This window comes from Alligator sinensis, unplaced genomic scaffold, assembly GCF_000455745.1.
Source record: "Alligator sinensis unplaced genomic scaffold, ASM45574v1 scaffold652_1, whole genome shotgun sequence".
Taxonomy (NCBI): Eukaryota; Metazoa; Chordata; order Crocodylia; family Alligatoridae; genus Alligator; species Alligator sinensis.
The window spans coordinates 2611200-2634012 of NW_005842010.1; the positions used below are offsets into that span (position 1 = coordinate 2611200).

The following is a 22813-nucleotide window of genomic DNA, read 5'->3' on the forward strand; positions in this document are numbered from 1 at the left end:
ACTTGTTGTTAGAATGAGTCTGCTTGTGTAAGTTATGCTATTCCAGTTACAAGGCTACCACAATCCTTCTTCTTGTTAGGGTGCATTATATAAGAAATTTTCAAGGTGAAACACTGTGAATAAAGAAGACAGGTCCCTGGAAACATCCTTGTGTGGAAATTGAGAAGAGGTGACGCAGGATGAGGACTTGCAGGATCATGCCCAGGATTTGAGGTTTGATTTACCTTGGCATTTGTTGCTTGCTCAGCTGTAATGTTATATACAGAATATTTACATCTGTTGATAGTCCCCAATCCTTCCCTGAAGTTTATAAGGCAGGCAGCATACCAGCTGAGGCATTATTCTGTTCTGGGCAGAGGCTATACAGGCTGACTCTTATCTCACTTGTGCTGGTTTTAACACAAATTTGACACTACTGACTTCAATGGAACTTTTCTTGATTCTGTATCTATGTAAGAAAGCTGCCTTTTCTGTTGAAAAGAAAAATGTAATTTAAGCTGCTTAATATCACCATATACTACATCACAGTTTGCTTGCAATGGATCCAGTCTGCTTCGTTTAGGGGTATGAATCCACATAACTGTGCTGGTATAAACCAGAGACAAATTTGGCTCTAGCTATCTATCACACAATAGTAAAATCACCCTTAAAAATTGTGATGAAAATCTACAAATCCAGATACAAAAGTCTACATATATACAAAGATGTATACAAAGATGATTTTGTGTGTGTGTGTAAATATACACACATACACACTCATATGAATATAACTTCAATTACTTTACTTGTGAACTGCAATACTCAGTTAGCATACTTATGAAAAAAGAACAGTTCCTGGATGGGTATAAGCTACTTATTGTTTTCAGAGCAGGCATGGCTTACCTATTTAATGTGTTAAAGGTAGAATACTTACTCTCTGAGCAATACATTTATGATATGCAATATGCATATTAAAATCCCACCTACCATAAAACAGCTGATGTAAATTAGGTACTGAGCAGGTACATTCACCATTTTTCAAAGCTCTTAATCAAAGCTACTATCAACATTAATAACAGGGGATTTTATATATATATTACTTTCAGTTAGTAGTCATCAGATTAACATTACATGTGAAACATCATCTTTCTAAATAATCTGGCTCTCAGGTGACAGTTTTTGAAAAATTGCAGAAGTGCCATATTTTTACACTCATAAAGTTATCCAGATTAGTGGAACAGGGAAGGGATTACCAAAGATGATAGTGTAGAGGGGAAGCATCAAAATTTGTTTTTTGTAGCCTCAAATGTCCAGGTTTTAGTTCATAACAATTATTTACAGTTGGACTAAAACCCCATGAAACTAAGGGTTTACAATGGAAACGCTGATACATTCTTAACTATACACTTCCACAAGTGCACAACTTTAATATCTAATTTAAACTATGTCTAATGATGACTATATAACTAAATAACCCTCATTATTGCATCCCTTTTCACCCATGGGAAAGATTTGGCAGTCCATAAAAATGTCAGTATATCCTCTATAAAGGTAAACACACCACATGTTCGTGGACTTGTTCCAGCTTATTGATGTATGGGAATGCCCCTTGTTACATGAATATATGTTTATGTGGGTGACGTCAGTTTTCACAGACCTGCTGCTTTTTCTTACAGTACATTTCATGCTGGCAGTGGTAGCAGGTAATACACACAGCTGTGAGTTCTTTGGGGTGTAAGTGCAGCAAGTACCATTATGGTTATTGAATGGTATATTTCCTATTCTAAGTATGTCTGAATAAACTCTCATCTCATATAATGCCATGCAGTAACTGCTGGCAAGTGCCGACTTCAAGGTGCATCTGACAACTATAAGGAACAAAATATGTTTTAATAATATTTTCTGGAAGCTTTTCTGCTGTAGATCTTGCCCATCTCTGTGTAGCCATCCCTTTCTCTCTCCTCCTCCCCACCCTACCCACTCCCAAATTTAGGGGGGGAATGCAAACCTGATGCCACTGAGTACAAAGAAGTCAGGATTTCACCCAGGAAAACTGAGACATGTGGTGACTAGTGTGTACTCACATGACCAGCTGAAAATGCTGGCCAGTCCAGGCTGATGTCCCATCTACTGAACCATATCTGCTACCCTATGGTATAATGCATGAATATAAACAATAAAGCATATTTGTACAGTACCTCCCTGCCCTGGTCCATGACAGGAGTTCTAAGCCTCTCCCACAGTGCAATCAGTCAGTTATCATAACAAGAGTGCATGAGATCTGTCTTATCTCTTGCAAGTTACCATGGGCTCAATACTACAATGATTAAATGCCAAACAAACATCTTCAGCACCCAGTAGCAAAATCTAGCTACTGTATTGAGGTGTGTGTATGGGAACAGGGATTTATTTTTAGCTAAGACCTTGTAGCAGCCAGATGCTGTCAGAGTTTTCATCTTCTTCTTATTTCCCCACTTTCACCTTGCTTGCTACCTCCGTAAATATTTTTTCTCCTCATTTGCTCCGTATCTCAACAATGCGTCTATATGCATCCCATGAGATGACAAAAGTAAGAACTAGTTCTCACCTGAGTTAATAAAATTCCCCTTGCTTGAGTACAGCAGACAGGATCAGACCCAGTGAATGCAGGTCATGATGGAAAGTTTGTTGTACAGCAGATTGGAGGGGGATTGTCATTCACTAGGCATTGGCTTTATTTGCCATTGCATTGGACCTGGCTTGGTGACATGCACTTGTGCAAAGGGAGTGTAAAATGGTACCATGTAAGAATAGGATGTATTTGTTTTATCTGCAATGGAGAGTTCTGTCATGGTGCTAGAACTCCAGAGTGCTTAGGTACTTTTACCTGTCTAGTGCTTTTGCTTCAGACAAGTAACCCCTGTGTCTGAGGTTGCAAGTAGATTATATTGTATGTAAAAAAAATCTTAAAGTCCACTTATTGAGCATCAGTCTGGCTACCTAGAGAGTGCACTAAACTATGTCACAGGAAAGCAGAACTCCATTCCTGGCTCTTTCAGAAGTTTGCTGTTTGACCTAAGTCATGATTCCTCTCTGCTGGGTGACCTTCCACACATCATGCTTCCTTTCTGTGCACCAGTTTCCCCATCTAAAATAAGAAGACTCATACGGAGATCCTCTCGGAAGCACTTTGAGAGGTACTGGTGAAAAGCGCCGTATAAGAATTAGATATTGGTATTAGCAATGGTACTTAAGCCATTCTGCCATGTGACTGAGAATCAGGCCCAGTGCATGTGTTTTGGGTTTTTTTAAGCTGTTGTTCAAAGAAATCTCATCTCATTCCGAATAATGATGGGGGCAATGTCTCTGGCTGGTGTACATCTGTCAAACGATACTAAAGTCAGTAGAGAAAGGCTGATTGACACCAAGGACTGATCTTGTACATTAATATATCAAGGGATTAATAACTACAAGACTGTAGCACTGTTACAGGTTCTTCTGCAGCTCTGAACTGTGATGTTAATAGTTTGAATTGTAGTTTCTGTAAGAGCAGGTGTTTAATAATTTACTTGTATTTCCTTTGGGTTTAAATGTGGATGCTTAAATGTTGAATGGATTAATGTTTTACCTGGGGAAAAAGCTGCAGAAATAGGTACTCTGTGGCTAACTCCTTCACTATATCTTCATCCTTTAAAAATGTTTATTGAAATTGGTCTGCACCCTGAAATCATTTCTGTTGAATCAGTTTGACTCCATGCTCCAAAGGGATAGCAACCCATCGTTTTGTGTGTATTTCCATTTTAAGATAATCCTTAAACCAAATTGATACATAAGAAATCAGTGGCAACAGCTAATGATTAGCCTGCAAGAGTCATTAGTAGTCAGGAGACTGAATTATTTTATCCCTACCTCTGCTTGTTTAGGCTGCTTTACTCTGGGCAGGCTAATCCATATGAAGGCATCGCCATCTACTGGTAGTTTGTGATATTTGTTGGCAGTCTTAGAAAAATTAGCAGGATTTCAAGAATCTAGTTTGGCTTCTTAGTCAAAGAATATATTGCTCCTTTTGTTTCTGTGTGGCTCAAGCCAACTAGTTTTTCTGTTTTGCTCAATAAACAAGAACTGCTTATTTTGTGCCCCATTTTCTTTAATTCCCAAATTCTGAACTCTCAAGAGTTTTGTTATAAAATAAATATCTTAATCCCCAAAAGAAAACCAACATTTGTGAGTCAACAGATTAAAAAAAAAATCAAACAAAGAACTTCCTACAGTAGACACACTGATGGCACAATAACTGCAATTCTGAATATGTGGTCATGAATGATTTGTACAGTTAGTTATTATTTACCCTGCAGTACTGAATACAAACGAACCTCAAAAGAACTCAGGTGCCTAGGTAGTAAGTGCTTCATAGATACATGGGAAGAGACTGCTCCTGCCCCTGTTGTAAATCAAATTTTGGTCCCTTGTATGGAAATTTAGGATTATTTCAGGTAATGATTAATAGGCAGAAACTGGATGGCTTTGATTCAGTTTGTCTAAGCACCTGAAAACTGACCTATCTGAACCTCTTGTATCCCCCAAATCAGTCTAGAAAGAATATTGAAGCAGGTCGTCTTTTCTGTGCGAGTCTCAACAATTCCTGTTGAGTCAGAAATTTGCATAACTAATGTTCCTTTTGCCTTTGCAGAACAATAAATCTAATATAATAGAAAATTTCCATCTTTTAACTGCTCTGAACCCTGCTGTTCCTGATAGTTTCTTAGCAAAAAAATGAGAGCAAGATGGAATTGTTGATTTTCTTAATTTGTTTTTCATTTTTTAAATTACTTTGATAGTTAAACCAAGTAAGAACCTTTGGATAAGAATCTGAAAGCCCAGGGTTCCCTCTGAATTAAACATTGACCAACTTTTTGAATATCAACAGGGGGAAGGGTTTGGTTTTTGTTCAGCAGAAGCATTTGGGCAAAGGTTCTGTATCAGCCAGTATGTTCTTTATCAAGAGGCCTGTTCATCCTTATTCCTATGGGCATTTCTGGAATTTATTTTACCCCCTTTTTTTTTTGGATGGATGAAAAAATATGTCTTGGAAAAACCTGTGCAGTGAGATCCCTTCCTCAGATTCAAGAGAAAGTTTTGACATGCCAAGCTGTCAGAACAGCTTTTAACTGAATGTCCCCTGGTTGTTCCACTATGCTGGGGTTTTTCCAGTCCTTCTGGGGACTACACATGTTCTGTTACAGTTTAGTTTTCCATACAGCCCAGCTTTACAGCTCTCTGGTGTTCCTTAAAGTCAGAATCTATGTTTTGTCAGTTTGACCAATACAGAGCTAATTATAATTTGAGCAGGGAACATCTTTCTTTTGTTAAAACATGCTGTTTCTGGTTGTGACCCAAAAGAACCAAACACATTCTTGGTTAGGCACAGGCTTAAGTGCCACGGTGAAACAAGTCCTGGGTTGGGAATATGGCCTTAGGTTTGTGAAAGATACCTGTGGTAAGACTGACTTCTCTATTTTCACAGCTGTGGAAACCCTTCTTTCCACAGGATCCTGCTCATTGGCACATCCTGAATACACACAATTATTGCCTTTGGCTTATAATCTTCTCCACCATGCCTACAGGGAAGAGGGGTTTTTGGCAATAAAATGTCTATCTTTAAACTCACCTTGAATTGGATATCGCGTTCTTCAGCTGCCTTTCTCTCTTCATTCATGCAGCTTGTTCTACTTCCTGTGGTGGATGTAATTTAGTGTAATGAATTGGGTAAGAAATTACTGAGTTTACATCCAGATTATAGAGAACAATAGTAGTCTGACTGAAAGCCAAGAGACTGTAAAACTAGTCCTGATGCCACTGGCTTATTATAAAGCACTATAAAATATCATGGATTATCTGAGTATGCAAAAATAGTGGTTTTTTTCTTGCTCTGCCTTTCACCCCAAACCTTTCAAATGACTAGCCTCTGGCTTTTGGGGTGCTAGATCAAGACATGCCCTTCTGGTCTTTCATTTTTTTGAGGTATACTGCTTTTACTTCTGTATCTTTTTTAATCAGTGTTCTAATTTGGTGCTTGTTACTGTGCAGGTCTCTCATCAAGGGCCTACTTATACATAGAGGGGTGACCGTACAAGTCCTCCACTAGGGTGTGTAGACTATGCCATGGCCCCTTACTTAGCAAAACACTAAACAAAGGGCTTCAACTTTAAAACCTGGCATTTTTTATTAAGTACAGTGTGTTAAACTGAGCAAGCAAGCATAGCACACTGATTTATAGCTGTAACTATACCAATTATGCATACATACTTAAGCTTGTAGATAGCAGCTACACACCAGACAAAAAAAAACACAGGAAGGAGTTTCAGGTCTCCATCTGTAACATATAGGCACACTACAGAGTGACTCAGGATGGGTTTTTCTGAGGCATTGCATTCAGTGAGATTTGGGAAGCTATTTAGGCTCCTTTGACAGCCCAAACCATTTGTTCAAGAACTCAAAGGAAAGTTGAGGGCAGGGCTGGGAGCTGAGCCCAACTCTTTCAATTCCTAGTTGATCCCCTTCCCCACAAGGCAACAAGGCCATCCCATCCTCCTTTGGTGGGAAAATGCTTCCCCCATTTCAGTTAGGACCGTAGCCCATTGGTAAGCCTAGTGCTGTGAAGCTGAAATGAAGCCGATTCAAAGTCCAGTGAAGTCAGTAGTTCTTCTATTGATCACTATGGATTTTGGATCAGATCTAAAATTTCAGCCATCTGTGCTATGCCTCTTTAGGATGGCCTGGCATGGCAACTGTCTTCACATGCATTAAATTCACAAACACTCCATGCTCCTCATTGTGACTCCAAGAATGTTTGCATGTGCTTTTTGCTATCCTTAATATATAGCCATCGTGCTTCTTGTGACCCTGATTACTTCTTGACTTCAGAAGGGTGATGTATGCTAAGTGTTTATATCATGTAGTGTTGGGTTTCATATTAACTAGTTGTTCTTAGCTTGGAATTATTGATCCATTCTTCTAGGTGTAGTTGTAGTTTCTATGATATGAATATTTGTCAAATGGGAAATGAATGGTAAAGTGCGGTTTAAATTCAAAGGCTGGAGGGTGGAGTCAGCGGAGACTGTATATTAAAAAAAACAAAACACCACGATCCTTTCCCACTGAAGTGAATGGGAATTACTCATGGGATCAGTGAGTAAAGTACAAAGCAAAAAGTCTTTGGGTCTTTTCTAGTTGTCAAAGTTTCCTATATTCTTATGTAAATATTTATTTTTATAGGGAATCCTGGAAATGAAGAGCTGTATGTTTTTAATCTAACCTCCTTAACCAAGTCTGAAAATATCTTGTCAGCTTCATTTCATTATTACATTGGGGACCTACTGAACATGAGTTGGAGTTGTCCTCAATCCAGAGGCTGCTCTCGTCATGGAAGCAGGAAACCAAAAATTCAGATAGATCTCTTAGTGTTGAGTGTCCCTTCTCGTGGGAACCAAACTCGGACTCTGGGACACTTTCTAATTAATGTCTCTGCTGCTTATCGGGCTGATGTTTCCTGGCAGTGGAAGGACTTCACTCATGTCTTGTGTGAGGCAAAACAGAATGACGAATTTCTCATTGGTGTCAAGATGGCCTCAACCAGCCATTACCTCTGGAGAAGGATGCCATCCAGCTATGAACCCTACATCCTGGTCTATGCCAATGATTCTGCCATTTCAGAACCAGACACCGTTGTTTCTAACTTTCAAGGACACCAACATTCTCTGTCTGTGGGCTTTCCCAGACAGGAGAGCCACTCCAAGGGCAGCCTTACTGAGCAGCGACGGAAGCGCTCCACCAGTGTCTTGTTGCCCTTGCAGAACAATGAACTCCCGGGCTCTGAATACCAGTACAATGAGGGTGAGAGATGGGAAGAGAGAAAATCCTACAAAACTCTCCAGCCACGCCTGGCTGAGAGGGCCAAGAATAAGAAAAAGCAGAGAAAGAACCAGCACCAGAAGAGCCAGACACTCCAGTTTGATGAACAAACCTTAAAGAAAGCCAGGAGGAAGCAGTGGAATGAGCCACGGCACTGTGCACGGCGCTATCTCAAAGTGGATTTTGCAGACATTGGCTGGAGTGAATGGATTATTTCTCCTAAATCCTTTGATGCATATTATTGTTCAGGTGAATGCCAGTTTCCCATTCCAAAGGTATAGTATATACTTTTTTTCTTTTACACTATTGCTCCTCTGTCTCCATGGAACAGGAAAATGTATCTAGGTTTTATGCAGTGCAAACCTTTTTTTTTTTTTGCATCAATAAAACCCAGCTGGACTCCTATTAAGTTCTAGAATGCAGTAAATAAGTAATATCTTTTTTGCCTGATCTTTAAGGGTAGTTGTTAAAACAACTACTATGAAGTAAGAATTGGTTTATGCAAAGATATAAAAGCAAAGTTATATGGAAGAATTATTTTTTGGCCAGACTCCAAACATGCTGTAAATTGCTAATGGAATAGTAATAATGTGTGAACGCATGACCATCCTGTTTAACAAAGCATAGTAAATGACAGAGCCTGGAAATGCTTATGATCAAGTGCTACACAGAGTAGTCGCCATAGAAATCCAGGAATGGGACTATTCAAAATAGTTAGTGCCAAACTTAGCAGTAAACGCTTGCAGGATATGATCCTAAACCTGCTCTGAAAAAATGAGTTGTTGGCATCTCCTAAGTGGACTGAACTCTAAATATAAGCAAATTAAATCAGAAATGTAATAACTGTTTGCTAAAGAGCAGGTTCTTCTCTGCAGTGACATCCCTAGCTATGACTAAGCATGATGGGGCTGATCCTAGAAACTGTCCTCCAGGAAGGATCATTTGATCTGCCCCTATGATTGATACAAATGAGCTTGCCTGCTTAAAATCAGTTGTCCAACTTGATGTGTCATGTAACTCTACAGGAGTTGTACCAACACCTCCTACTCTAATACAGCTGAAGAGTGGGACCCACTATGAAACAAAGACCTAAAATGAGGGACTCACAAGAACTATTCCTACAGGATACTTAGTGGATGTAGGGACTATTATTTTTACTGTGGCCTCATATTCCCCCTGCTTTAGCTCTAATGGAACTAGCTATGAGCAGTACAAGTGAGCTGACTTTAAATTTGCATGGAGTTTTGGTAACTTTGGGACAACAGAGAATAGCACTGTTAGTGCTGTATAAAACAGACAGATTATTACAATACAGTTAATTTGGCTTGCTATTGGCCTCATCAGGAAGTGTGGTCAGGACAGTTGTTTGAATCAGGTTTGCAGGATCTGACCCTAAATCTGAAAGGCACTCTTTGATTTTCTGCTTTTGTTAGGCACTCAGAAGGAGAACAATGAGATTATTTTACTACCATTGAAACACATTCTGCTGTGCCTTTTAAGCTTCTCTATCAAAGTGGGTGCAGCTTTGCTCCTTGTTTTATGATTGATTACCATCCACACTTTGTCATAGTCCAACATATGGGTTTGAAACAAACCTTTCAGTTCAACAGAAATTTGACCTGGACTTTTTCCATCCTAACTCTAAGGGCATTAACCAGAGTGATGCATGGGGCACTACTATAATTTAAAACTGTCAGCACTTCCCATTTCAAGCTTGTTTATAAGCTTTGTAATCTCAAATGTAAAAATCTGCTTTGCTCTGGGGATAGATCTTGGCTCAGGAACAAATAATTCTTATACACATACGTGCACATACACAAAGCACTACCTGAAACAAATCAATTTGGTTAGTTTATAGGAATATAAAAACAAAAACAATATTTTTAAGAAAAAAGAATGATACAAGCTGTTTGTCTAAAAGTGCTCTACACTTTAAATGAATCTGTGCATTGTGTGAGCAATGTAACATGGACTAACAATTGAAGGCAACAAAGCCGACACTGAAAATGTCAACAGCTATTATATTGTAATTGATAAGCATTGAAGTCAATAGAAATTGTCCTATTGCCTTCTACGTGCTTTATATAAAAGAATACATTTTCCTCAGTAAACACCACTGAACTTTGCCATGCTTGATGTGTCAGCCGCACTTATATAGTCAACTATATGAGTTCCTTATATTCTCTTTAGTATGAACTCAGTCTGTGGGGTTCTGAATATCTCCTTGTAGGTTCTTTCAGTGGGAGTTAGGAACCAAAAAACTGAGCATCTGTGCTTTAGTGCTGTCACTTCTCAGTGAAGTCAGTGGGAGCTGAGGCTTCTCAGCAGCTCACAGGATCTGGCCTTCGGTAGAGTGATACCATTCCCATCTTCTTTTAGCAGTATTCCCCTTCCCCCGTCAAATTCATTTCTGTAGAAAATATTTTCTTTCTGCCAGTCTGTCATTCATAGCATCCGATGAAGCAGGTCGTTGCCTATGAAGGCTTATGCCTCTCTGAACCAGTTAGAGGTGGTGCTACCTTGCTATACTTTCTGCCTTATTTCTAAAATTGGTCTTTATACAAAAATACATATTTAACTGGTGGGACTGTGATGGCTTTAAAGAGGAAGCCATTTCTTTGTGGCAGGTAAAATTGCATCTATCCAGAGTGAGCCTATCCAAAGCCTATTGAATGGGAAGACTATCATTGATTTCATTGGACTCTGGATTGAACAAATGGGCCTAAAGACATGCGACTTCTAGAATAAATGAGCTTTCAATATGCCTGAGTATATACTTTAAAACATATACTAAATGCATAAGTATATTCAGAGGTGGAGTTTAGAAGCACCTAGTACTGAGCACCTGTATTCACTCAAGTCAAGAGTCAGGTTACTAGCAAGTATTTTTGTCAGTTCCACTTAGAGCTAATTGTAAATGCCCATTAATATAACAAAGTGAGCTAGTTTCTCTTCAGAGTTCATAATCAATTTTAAAGATATGGAGGGTTCAATAGCAAAAGCATAAAGTGCCTTCCTTGAGAGACCCACTGGCAAACCCCAGAAAAAATAGACAATGTACAGGCAAACCCACTTAACGCTGTTTCACTTAGCATTATTTCGCTAAAACACTCATTTAAAATTGATACCCAATTTCATTTAGCGCTCAGCGAGTTTCGTTATAATGCTCATGGTCACCATTTTGGGTTATTAAAAACAACTGCAGTTGTCATCTTGGGTTATCAAATACTTTCAGTTTCATTTAACGCTTATTTCATTTAACTCTTGGTTTTCAGGAACCAATTAAGAGCGCTAAGCAGGGATTGCCTGTATATTTTCTTTGTATGGTACCTTCTTGATACAGGATCCCGAGGGTCCCTTAAACATTTTATAACCCATGGGCCTGATTCCAGTGGCCTTCTACCTCAGGCAGTGAAAAGTGAGTGCCACGTGGGTATGAACCCCTCTAATCCTGATCCGATAGTACTTTACTGTGAGTACTTGGATCCTCAGTGGTTTTGAGGGAAAGGGAAGATTAACTTGTTCTAATGCTTTGCTGTCTGAGAGTTTAAGTTATAGAGAGATGCAGTGCTTACTGCCCTCCAAAATGGAGTTTTGGGTATGAGCAAGTATATCGTTGGAGTCATTTCAAAAGGTGGGGCTGCTGATTGGGAAGGTGCAGCAGCTGACATGTTCTAACAGTTACCTGTGCAGAAGGGGGCGGGGGCTGTGGGAGGAGGGATATATATGAAGCAAACTCTCTCCAACTCTAGCCTTGGATGAAGTGGTCTTTGAGCTGTACCTGTTCTGCTGTTGTCCCCAGCTCATGTAAATCTGCCTGGTTCAGAGTGAAAGTTCTCTTTTCCATTTTTGAAACAGTTCCAAATGTACATTTGTCCATACCCTTTTGTGACCAGCCCATTATGTGACTGAAGCATTGGTTTCACATTTTAAATTTCCCATCTTCAGACAATTTGCCTAAAAAATCATAGTATAGTATCAGGCTTCTTTAAACATTTAGGGTCAAACTCATCCCCACTAAAAACAGGTGCTAATCTGCTGAACAATAGAAATATTTGATTGATTTAAATCAGATATTAATCCTTAAAACTAAATGCACTGCATTGTAATTTTATTATTTACATCAGTTGTTCCTGGAAGTCCTGAGGTTAGTGTTCCAGGCCTTCTTTAGAAAAGCTTACAATCCAACTAGACAAGACAGACAAGGGAACAACAAATATCCACATTTTTCAGTTGGACAAATAAAGCAGAGAAAAATTAAATGACTTTATCTGTGCCAGGCAGGACGCCCGTAACAGTCATGACTAAAAGCCAGGACTTGTTCAGCTAGTCCAGTACTATATGAGACCATCCTTCCTCTCTAAATATTTTATAAAAGGCTTGGTCATAAATTTCTTCTTCAGGCAAAACTCCCAAAATCTGGATATCTGAGGCATGTGGGATTGGGCCCTTAGGCTGGGGACAGACATTCAGAAAGCCTGAATTGATTCAATCTTTGCAGGTTAGTCTAACCTGCCTAGGTTGAACTGGTTTGCAACTGTACAAACATTTCCTCTAGAATGAAGAAATGCAGGCACATGCCTACAGTGGCTCAGACTAGGCACCAGGGGGTGCAAGAGCCATCTTCTCTTCCTTTCTACAGTACTGAGCAGAGCTGGGGCATGGCCAGGTCTGGGCAGGACCTCTGATTAGGGAGGGGTATAACCCCCCCTCCCCACCTCCAGGCCTGCACAGTACCAGGCTTTTCCCTGCTCATTGCTCAAGGGGCAAGAGTGTTGCCAGATCCCAGTCCCTGGCTCGCAGTCTGAGGCAAAGGGGTGGGGGTGTAGTCTATGCATCTGCTGATGATACTGAGCTTTTCAATTTCCCTGTCCCTGCTTCTTCATTCTCCCTGCAAACCTGACAGGTGAGGGAGCCAGCATGGGGCTGATAACATAGCGTTTCTCAGCCCATCAACAAAACAAAAGCTTCTCTCATTAGTTCAAGCTCTTAAACAGCTTTTTCCAAGGAAGGAGTGGAGGGACATTACCAGCTGATCTGTTGATTAGCTCCAAAAAGCCCTAAATGGACACTGTTCTATCTGCTTGTCCTAGTGAAATTGGACACACACACACACCTCTCAGCATTGGCTAGGATACCACATGCCTAGGGTCCATGGGGCTGGAGTCTGCGCTGTGGGAGATGGGAGGGTGGGAGGGAGGGAAGGATTCCTGCTTGAGCAGTAAGCATTGGGGGGCAGGGGGGTGAAGGGAAAGCCAAGCAGACCCTGCTGTGCCTGCAGTCTCTGTCGGAGCTCTAGCCAGGGAGCAGAGGGTCGGGGCCAGCCCTGTTCTCTGGAGCAGAGAGCACAGCCCAGTCCAGCCCAGGGCTGCAAAGTATCTGGGATGGTAGGGGATTCTGGTTTAACTTAAACCAGGAGGGGGTCTGGGACAGACATTGCATGAACCTGTTTGATCCAAATCAGTCAAGTCTGATACAGGAAACCCTCACTATTCACGGGTGCGGCATTCACAGTTTAAAATATTCACGAATGCCAAACTTACTTCTTAAATACACTTAAAGGAGCTCCTCACGAGCTCCGTGCTTGCCACTGCCACACTCCCGCTGCTGCCGCCATGCTCCCACAGTCACCAGAGGAGCCATGCCCCCCACCCCCCAGCTGCTAGGGGCACCGAGTTCATGAACGCAGATGATGTTCATGAACGCAGTGCTTTATTCATGGATTTCATCATTCACGGGGGATATGAAAACGTATTCCCTGCAAATGGCAAGGGTCACCTGTACTACATTCCACTGGCTTCATCTTAAACCAGTTTCAGCCATTTTTAAACTGATTTATGTGCACTGAACTTATGTTCTGTTACAGGTTTAAACTAGTTTCTGATCACTTAAACCATTTTATGTGTAATGTCTTTTCCTAGCCTTAACGTTATTTAAACTTTGAGATCTGGGAATAATTTTGTATTTACTTTGCCATGCACACACAGCTTACTGATGAAAGCAGATGACTGAATCTACTTCATGCTTTTGGTTCCATGAGGGACAACTGCAAAATTCCCATTGATTTTGGGGGGTCCAAACTGTGCTTGTTGTGCACATCTGTGGTGTTAAAAACTTAATCTTTTTGTATTATGTAAAACAAAATCCACTTGTTCTCCAGTGGGAATGAAAACTCGATAAACAAAAAGAAAAGCAACTTCAGGGCCATTTAGTACTCTTGATCTGTGCAGACAACTCCCGTTGACATTAATGAGAGCTGCAAATAGCATCTGCAAATTGATACTGTAGCTGTCAGGTAATACCAAAAATTCGTCTTTGCCTATGGATATATACTGCTCCCTTGGTGAGGGAGAAATGAGCTCCACACAGCATGGGCCACTAAAGTTGACAACCTGTTAGGTAATTAACAACAGATGCATCTATTTCCCCCAACCTCCTAATTTTTGGCTTTACCATCTCCCTGATTTCAATTACATGGTTTGCATGCTGTCAAACCCACATGTGCTGGACTTGTGGAATACCATAGAGCAACTTATGAAATAGAGCGTACTCTCCTAGGTCAGGAATTGAAAGTTTGTAGCTTACATCATTCTCCCCATGCATAATGCATCTCTAATGAAATTCAACTAGGCAGCAAGTCTCTCAAGGACGCATGCAGCTTAGCAGGTGCAGCCCTCGTCACAGCTGGACTCCTTCACAGACTTGGCCATTTGGAGTTTGCTGGGTTTCAACCTCGCACCACTCCCACTCCCCCATCCAATAGAAAATCTCATGTGTGAAATCTCTGCCTGCTTTTCATTAGTTGGACCTGGACAGAACAGGCTGGCTTGCAGCAAAGATGACCTCACACCTCTTATGCAGGGCATATGCCATTTTAACCCTTCAGGGCAAGATTTTTAAAGTTCAATCAAGTTATACACAGACTTTAAACAGACAGATTTACTCCAAGGCCTGAATGCCTTTTCAAAGACAGCCTCCACACTCGGAGGGCTGAAAGAGTATAAAAGAGGTTTCATACATATTTAAAAAGCATATAGATTAACTCAATACCTTATAAGGGCCACATTTACAGAGACGTTTAGCTAGACAATGATCCACTGAACCAACCCCACACAGGTGGCAGTGGGAGTATAGTGTAATATGGATATTGGATAAGTGCATAATTCAGTTAACTGCATTAATGTAATGCCCCTTCCATTTCATCACCTGTTGCTTACACTAAAACAAACATCAGTTACCTGCATACCTGTTAAGTGCAAACACTGCTTCAGTGCATAGGAACTCTCAGCCTTATTGTATACTTTGAAATACAGTCATACTCCATGTAAGGGCATGATCTGAAAATGACTAGGACCTCTCAGTTTCAAGGCTTCTAAAGCAGCCGTGAACTAACTAGATCCTGTCAATTCCAGCAGGCTATCAGAGGTTAAATGCACTTTGCAAAACCAAATAAGCAGCCTTAATTAGTTGCAAAGAGCTTAATTCAGGATGTTCCTATAGGTAATGAATATCGTCTTATACTGGTAAGTGCAAAGCCTTTTTTCAGTCCTGAGACTATGGCTCTAAGCACCATCAGAATCAGTACTTCGAAAAAGCTGTACTCAATTAAAGTTTTGAGTGTTCTGCCCAAAGAGGGAAATCGAGGACTACCATTTTAAACCCTGCCCAAACAAAGTCAATTCTATTGAACAGCCACAGCAAAACCTCAGTCATTCAGGACTGGCATGCTGCCTCAAGCCAGTGAATTGCTGCTCTCCTTTTTTGTACAATATAATTATGTCTGGTAATTTCAAACTTGACCAAAGGAAGCCACAAGGCAGGTGGGAGGGAAGAAAATGCACACTCTTTAGGAAACTGAAACAGAGTCACAGGGCATCTGAACATAAATTTAGGGCTCCAAAAGGGCTAATATAAATTAGCCCCTTTTTAGCCCTCCCAAAAGGGAGCCCTAAAATATTTATATTTACTAAATATAAATATGCAATATTGAAACTTGGTAAAAATTCCAACCCAGTAAACATCATGGATATTTATCAACCTGATATTTCCCCTTCAAAATTTGGTCCAAGCAATCAGAGATCTTAGGAGACGTAGAATAATGCGTTTCTCTTGACTTTTGTGCAGAAGGCTCATTCATAGTTGCACACACGGAGGAAAAATAGAGCACTACCTTATCGTTTACCTCATTCTGTGAAAGTTCTGGAACTTAAAAAAAAACAAACAATAAAATGTGTTGAGGAATAACAAGTTTTCATGAAAACAAAGTTATATAGTATAACAAAGTTATATGGTAGATCATAAGCTGAACATAAGCCAACAGCATCCTGGGTTATATTAACAGTAGTATCACTCGCAAAGCAAGGGAAGTGAGTCTTCCACTCCCTTCAGCAGTAGTGAGGCCTTCCCTGGAGTATTGTGTCCAGTTTTGGGCCTCACGCTTCAAGGAGCGTATGAACATGCATTTTACTTGCTATAGTTTTTACATGCATTTTACTTGCATTATACAAAGTTATAGTTATCCTTTCTATAGGACCTGCGAGCCTGGATTGCAATGCTTTTGAAAAGTTTCTTTTCAGATGTATTGAGAAGCTGCCAGCCACAAAAAGAGCTCTTGTTAAGATTCATGGGCTCCTTTTTTACATACTCCAGTCTGTTGCAGTTATGTTCTCTTTAAAAATCATTATAATTTTAAGTTTCTTGAACATCACTGCAAAAAATTAAAAGCATAAGTCAAGTTTTTGCATTCAAAAAACTAGATCCTGGTCTGAGGTGGTATTTGGTGCTTTTTGCAAAGCTCTGAAGCTCTCATGCATTTGATACCTCAATACCTTTGACGGTCTGTGCCTGAGCACTCTCACTCATCATTACCTTACAGTTAAGGGTGGAATGCTCCATGCGTTGCTTACCCTCTGCAAGTACAGTGTAACAGGGGGCCTGCTCGGGGCTGACTTCCCACTGGCCCGCCCACCTGTTTCTGGGCTAACAGTTTGCGTTCTCTCCTGCCATGTCTTGTTGGAATTAATTAATGATGTAATTAAGCAAAAGGCCGCCCATTTCCTGCCCCGATGCCAGGGGGCGCTATATGCAGCTCCATTCCTCCCCTACACCACAGCCCAAGCCTCGCCTCGCAGATGGCATCTTAATGTTATCATCATCACCGGCCCTCACTCTGGGCCCCAGAATCCTCCTAATTGAACCCTGCCTGGATTCCTCTTCTCAGGCGGTCTCATCCACCTTCGTACTAGGCAGCATAGCTTCCTGACACCGCTTCCCCTTCCAGCCTCTGTGGCTCACTAGCCCTGGCCCACCTCCAGGCCAGTCAGAACCCCAGGCGTGCAGCTCTTGGGCATCCCTTGCAGCAGGCCCCTTGGCCCTTTGACCCTTCTGGTCCTAGCCCCAGCATTGACCAGTCAGGGGAAGTTCAGACAGACCTGAGTCTATGGCCTTTTCTCTCTCTCCAGGGGTCCACCCTCCAGGCCCTCCAACCAAAGGGGTAACCCACCCAGTTGTGGGGGCTAGGGCTTAAGGTGCCCCAACTCACTTTTCACCGGGGTGGTAATTGGCCTGGCATTTCCTGGGGGCTCCCACGCCACTGGGAGCCCCACCAGGCCACCTAGGAACAGGAGGCAGGGTGCAATTTTAGGTCATACCCAGGACCAGGAGCCTCCTGACCATCCCCTACAGCTCCTCCCTTACCTTCAAATGATACCAGCAGCCCCCCAGCCAGGCAATGTTGTTGCCTGGCCTCCAGCAGCAGAACTACCCTCTTTATATGGGCAGCCCTGAATCTAAAATGGCTGCCCTCATCAGGCACCTGCTGGCTGCTGCCTTCTGGCCCTTAAAGTGGCAGGCACAAACACTGCCCTGCCACATACAGGAATACTTTGAATATTTTTCTTTCTACAGATGACATGTGTAGCACCACATACAAACTTGCCTCTTTCAAATAGAAATGCTGTTGTAGTGCCACATTTTGTAGCACCATATGTAACTTGTAGCTAGTTATATGTAATGCTACAGAGGGTCTCTGGAATCTCCAGCATCCCACAGTCCTCCACTCTGCCTTCCCCAGCCCCCACAAGGTAGGGCAGGAACACAGCTAGCTCCTTGACTACCTGCCTGGTTATGACAACTTGTTCCAGAGCCCTTTTACTGCCACTACTGTGGGGACACCAGTAATCAAAACTTGGTAGAAGTACAAATGAATGTGTGCACATAAATCCATTTAATTTGGACTGAACTGGCATATGGTAGATGTGCAAAACAAGTTAATGAGTATGCCAACTGACTGAAAAGTAATGGTATAATAAAGGAGCCATTACTGTGAGCTATCCAGACACTCATAATACTTCATGCTTTTCTTACCACCCATACACCTTGCCATCTCTCATTACTCTTGTTTTGCACTCCCAGTGAACACTATGTTCATGCAAGAGTTACTTCCCTATTTTTACACCTAGTTAAACTAGTCTCATGACTAAGTTAAAGCTTGCATGTATCAGACATCTCTATTTAAATTTATATCAGTATGGAATATCTTAGCCTATCTGTATGTTATAGAACACTTTCCAGAAGTGAGGCATGTCTCTTGAAAGGGCATGCCAGGCAAGAAGTTAAGGGACAACCTGATTCCTCTCAAAAAAACAAAAAAAACCCCTATGATTGCAGTTCTAGAGCAACAGTGACACCCAGTGGCAGTCAAATTAACCCAAGCTTTGGATTCCCTGTAGCTATCCCAGGGGATATGTTCTGACCACTTAAAATGGACTTTAAATTGGACACTCAGAATTATGTCAGTCACCCAGTCATTTTGTTTCTTTACGGTCTTTCTTCAGGGAACTTGTTACATTGTGTCACAAGTAGCTCAGCATAATAAAACTATGTGGCTTTTGATAACATGCATTTGTTTTTTTTTTCTCACCCACTTTTTTGGCATTTTTCTGCAGGCTTTGAAGCCATCAAACCATGCCACCATTCAGAGCATTGTGAGAGCAGTTGGGGTTGTTCCTGGTATTCCTGAGCCATGCTGTGTTCCTGACAAAATGTCTTCCCTCAGCATCTTATTCTTTGATGAAAATAAGAATGTGGTGCTTAAGGTTTACCCCAACATGACAGTGGAGTCTTGTGCATGCAGATAACAGCCCAGAAGAAACCTTTGAATTGTTTAACATCATCTTTTGCAATGTTTTTTTATTCCTATATTTTTTGTTTGCACTTCCAATGCATTTCATTCCAGAAAAAAAAAGAAAAAAGATATGAGCAAAACTGAATTAGAAAGAGGACTAACATGAAGAGAAAGCTGAATGGAGATGTCTAGGTGGGAGGAGGCGGGGGAGGGTGGGAGACATAAAACTAATTCACCTTTGAAACTGACTGAGAAGCAAGATTTGGCAACTGGGACTAAGTATTTCTGTTGAAATACAAATGAAAAGTGAAATTTTATCAAAGACTCTTCAAGATGTTTTTAGAACTATCAGGAGGACGTGTTGATTTATTTTTGTATGAGGTTTTGAAAATGGCAGCAGCTGTTTTATTGTTGGCCCCATCTTTCTAGTGACGAACGGGAAAGGAGTTTAAAAAATATGTTATACAGTTTGAAACCAGGCTTTCTGCCTTCAATTACTGAACAGCTCAGCAAGTGCTAAATAACCTAAGCAAACCTGACATCCTACAAGCCTTAGAAAATCCAACATAGACATTTATTTCTTTGATACGACATATCATTGATTGTACCTGTATATTCATTTTTGTTTAGCATGTTCTTTGTATTTCAGCCAATATGATGCCCCTGCCCACAGTTTAGATAAGGGCAAATCACAGCAGTGTTGCATGTGAATTTGTAATGCCATACCAAAGCTTTTCTTTCATGCCGCAGAACAGTAAGAAACTAGTCACCATATAGCCTGGTGACATGGAAGTATCATAGCTCAGCATCACAGCTAAGCAAATAATTCCTAACAAGCATGGTTGAACATGGATAGTTTGTGGGGTTATGTTCTATAATGTTTCCAAAGATGAGGGTTTGCAACCCAGGGTGAGGTGCTCAGGGCCAGGGGGATCATATATAGCTGCAGCAAACAGCTGCATAGGACCAGTCCACTGTTCCAACTGATTGTTGCAGTGTTGATATTAAAGGCACCACTTCTCCAGGCAGCTGTAAAGTACTGATGTTGAGCTCCAGCTAAATGGAGATGCCCTTTCAAGTAAAAGCCACAGCAAACAGCTGTGCGCCTCACCTGTTACTTGGCAAACCACTACAGATTGAGCAGGTTGTGAACTGCCCAGATAATAATCTGGGCTCTAGTGAATTTGCTACTTACACAGTCCATGAGGAAATGACTGATGTCTTAAATTTATGTGAAATTATTTGCATAACTTGATCCACAGATTGATTGGGAGGACTTCACTGTGATGTTTTGACCAACATTTGGTCTGCGTTTGCTAGTCTTGATTGCATAGGTCACATAGCATTGTTTTAGTTCCTGTATTGGACAAAAGTTGCTTTTAGGCCACATCTAGATGGCAGAAGTACCATGACCAACAGCATCGCCATCCAACGCATCACAGAGTTCTGTGCACCATACTGCTCAGGCCAGAAGCTGCACAAGTGAGTAGAGGTGTAGTGAGAGAAGATTAATCCAAGTTGGGCAGCAACATGCATGATGTGTTTAAAGATGCTGCTGCTGGGCTTGGTAATTTAGCAGTCTCGGCAGGGCCTTAGAACTATGTGTCTGGTAAAGATACTCAAACTGTCAGTTTAAAATGTATACCTTGAGAGGTTTCTCTCACAAATGCCTACAATATGCTGTTTCAGTGAACTATCCTGTCACCAGGTAAAATTGGCAAAATATTTTGCAAAAAATGAATCCTGCATGGTATAAAACAATTGCAGAGAGCTTGGCCCTTTATTCAGGGCAGCATTCACACAGTATTTGCCCAGCTCTGCTCAGGCAGAGGTATTATGCCAGTGGACATAACCTAAAGATAACAGCACTTTTTAAGGAGATTCCTGTCTCTCAAGAACAATTAGCTTGTGTGAAAAATAATTTTGAACAAATTTAAGCAACTTTTTTGTGAAACTCACCTCAACAATTGACTTTGGAAACCAGATGCTGATCAGAAAATATTCAGGTTTTCTACACTGAGAACAAATGAATACTTTTGCTGCTCTCAGAACAACTAAGAGCTATACTACAGTATCAATAAATTCCCACTGCACTGAATGCAGCAACAATCCATTTTACCACGTAGACACCTGCAGTTTCACTGCTATTTCAAGATAGTATGAATGGTTTATTCTTAATGTGCCATTTGGTCACTAATATTGTTGTGTTTGCAAACTTGATAAATGTGTGTACGTATATGTGCAAGAGATGGGGGATGTGGAAGAGAAGAAAGAACATACCCTGTAGTGTCCACAGTGTAACCAGGCAAAGATCCAGTAGAAGTCAGTGGGAGTGCTGCTGAGGTGAGAACTACAGAGTAAACCCAGAGGAATATAAGGGCTTCCTGATAATATAAGCCCTTTCCTGATTTGTGCAAGTGGTGTGCTTCTGGGGACAGATTCCCAAATGGTGTAAATCAATATAGCTCTGTTGGCTTCAGTTGAGGTGTAACAATTCTCAAAAGTTAAGGATCTGATTTCTTAAAATTCCAACTGTTCTTCAGAGAAATCTTGGCCTACAGAGTGAACTGTAAGAAAGACTCCCTTTCCAGAGGCCTCATGGAACCTGAAGTCTTTAGGACCACAACTGTCAATAAACAAGGACGTGTGATGATATCTGTGCTCATAAGCCATGCCTATCTGGATTCTCTGTCATTTGACCTACTTCTGTATATAGAAGAAACATTTTAAATGAAACGTGGTGCTTCACATGTGTTTGAAAATTATAAAAAAGTGTATTTTGTGCTACAAACAGAAGACAGTTGCAGACAGAAAGAGCCTTCCATTCCCCAGAAACAAAAAGGCTGCTGAACAGCTCTTGTCACTCAATAACAAAGAAAGCCTGTGTCTACATGTTGTTCTTTATGTGTGTGATCTTGTGAAGAGAGACGTGCTTTAAGGAGAGTTCACAGCAACAAAGTACACAAGTGTCTGCACTCTGTGGGGATTACCTACAATTTCTTTGGTGTTAGTCCAATCCTTCACCCACTGAAGTCTTTGGGAATCTGCCACTGACTGTGTGACTGGCAGTCACTAATGCATGGTAATTCTCTCAAGCAAAAAAAGGAGACTTTTAATTAAGCTTCTTCAGCTGCAAAGAAATCCATATTTTAGAAAATAAGTATATCAATAGCTGCTATTTAAATGAAAATAAACCTAACCAAATCTAATAATTAATTACAACGGAGAAATAGCTTTTGTACAGTTTTATTGGGCAGCCCAGAAAGTGTGACAATAATTCCAGTGTCTGTCTTTAGGTTTAAGTGGCAATTGATTAGTAGCCATTGTTTCTTTCCAAATCCTGTCCCTTACAGCATGTTTAATGATCACCACAGGCTAAGTTGTCTTAAGATATATGCACTTCAGTTCCATTGAAGATAACATGGGAGCTGCTCACCTTACTAGAAGGCTGAAGTTAGCCCAAAGTTGTCTTTGCCTACCCCACAAAGAACACTGTAATACTGACAAACAGTTTATATCATGCACTATTTTAAGGATAACTTACCAGCCCAAAGCATTCCAAAAGCCTGCAAATATTAACAGTGGTTCTACAATAAGGAATTGTTATGCAGTTGTCGCAAATTCTTTTTGTACATATATCTCATTGGGGGAGGGAAAAGCTTTTATATACTTTTTATTAAAGAATGGTGATTATTTTTTGCTATTGACTTAATTCACCTCAAATGAAGAAAGGACTATTTTACCAAGACAGAAATTTCACTTCCGTTTGCACAAGTGGTAATGGGAATTTTCAAGCAAAGCCTGCAATGTGCTGTCGTA

General features: G+C 40.8%; 1 protein-coding gene across 5 annotated transcripts in view; it reads left to right on the forward strand.

Moving 5' to 3' along the window:
* The window catches only part of BMP3 (bone morphogenetic protein 3), a 26896-nt gene continuing 4083 nt past the window's right edge, over positions 1-22813 (forward strand). The window contains exons 1-3 of one of the 5 annotated variants that reach the window (XM_025201973.1): positions 1-213; positions 7234-8144; positions 18816-22687. In XM_025201973.1, coding sequence (XP_025057758.1) covers positions 7341-8144; positions 18816-19007 — 996 coding nt within the window. In that variant the 5' untranslated portion in view covers positions 1-213; positions 7234-7340 and the 3' untranslated portion in view covers positions 19008-22687. Of the gene's footprint in view, positions 214-957; positions 3156-7233; positions 8145-18815; positions 22688-22813 lie in introns of those variants that run through there. The other 4 variants (XM_025201974.1, XM_025201972.1, XM_025201977.1 and 1 more) reach the window with 4 other exon arrangements.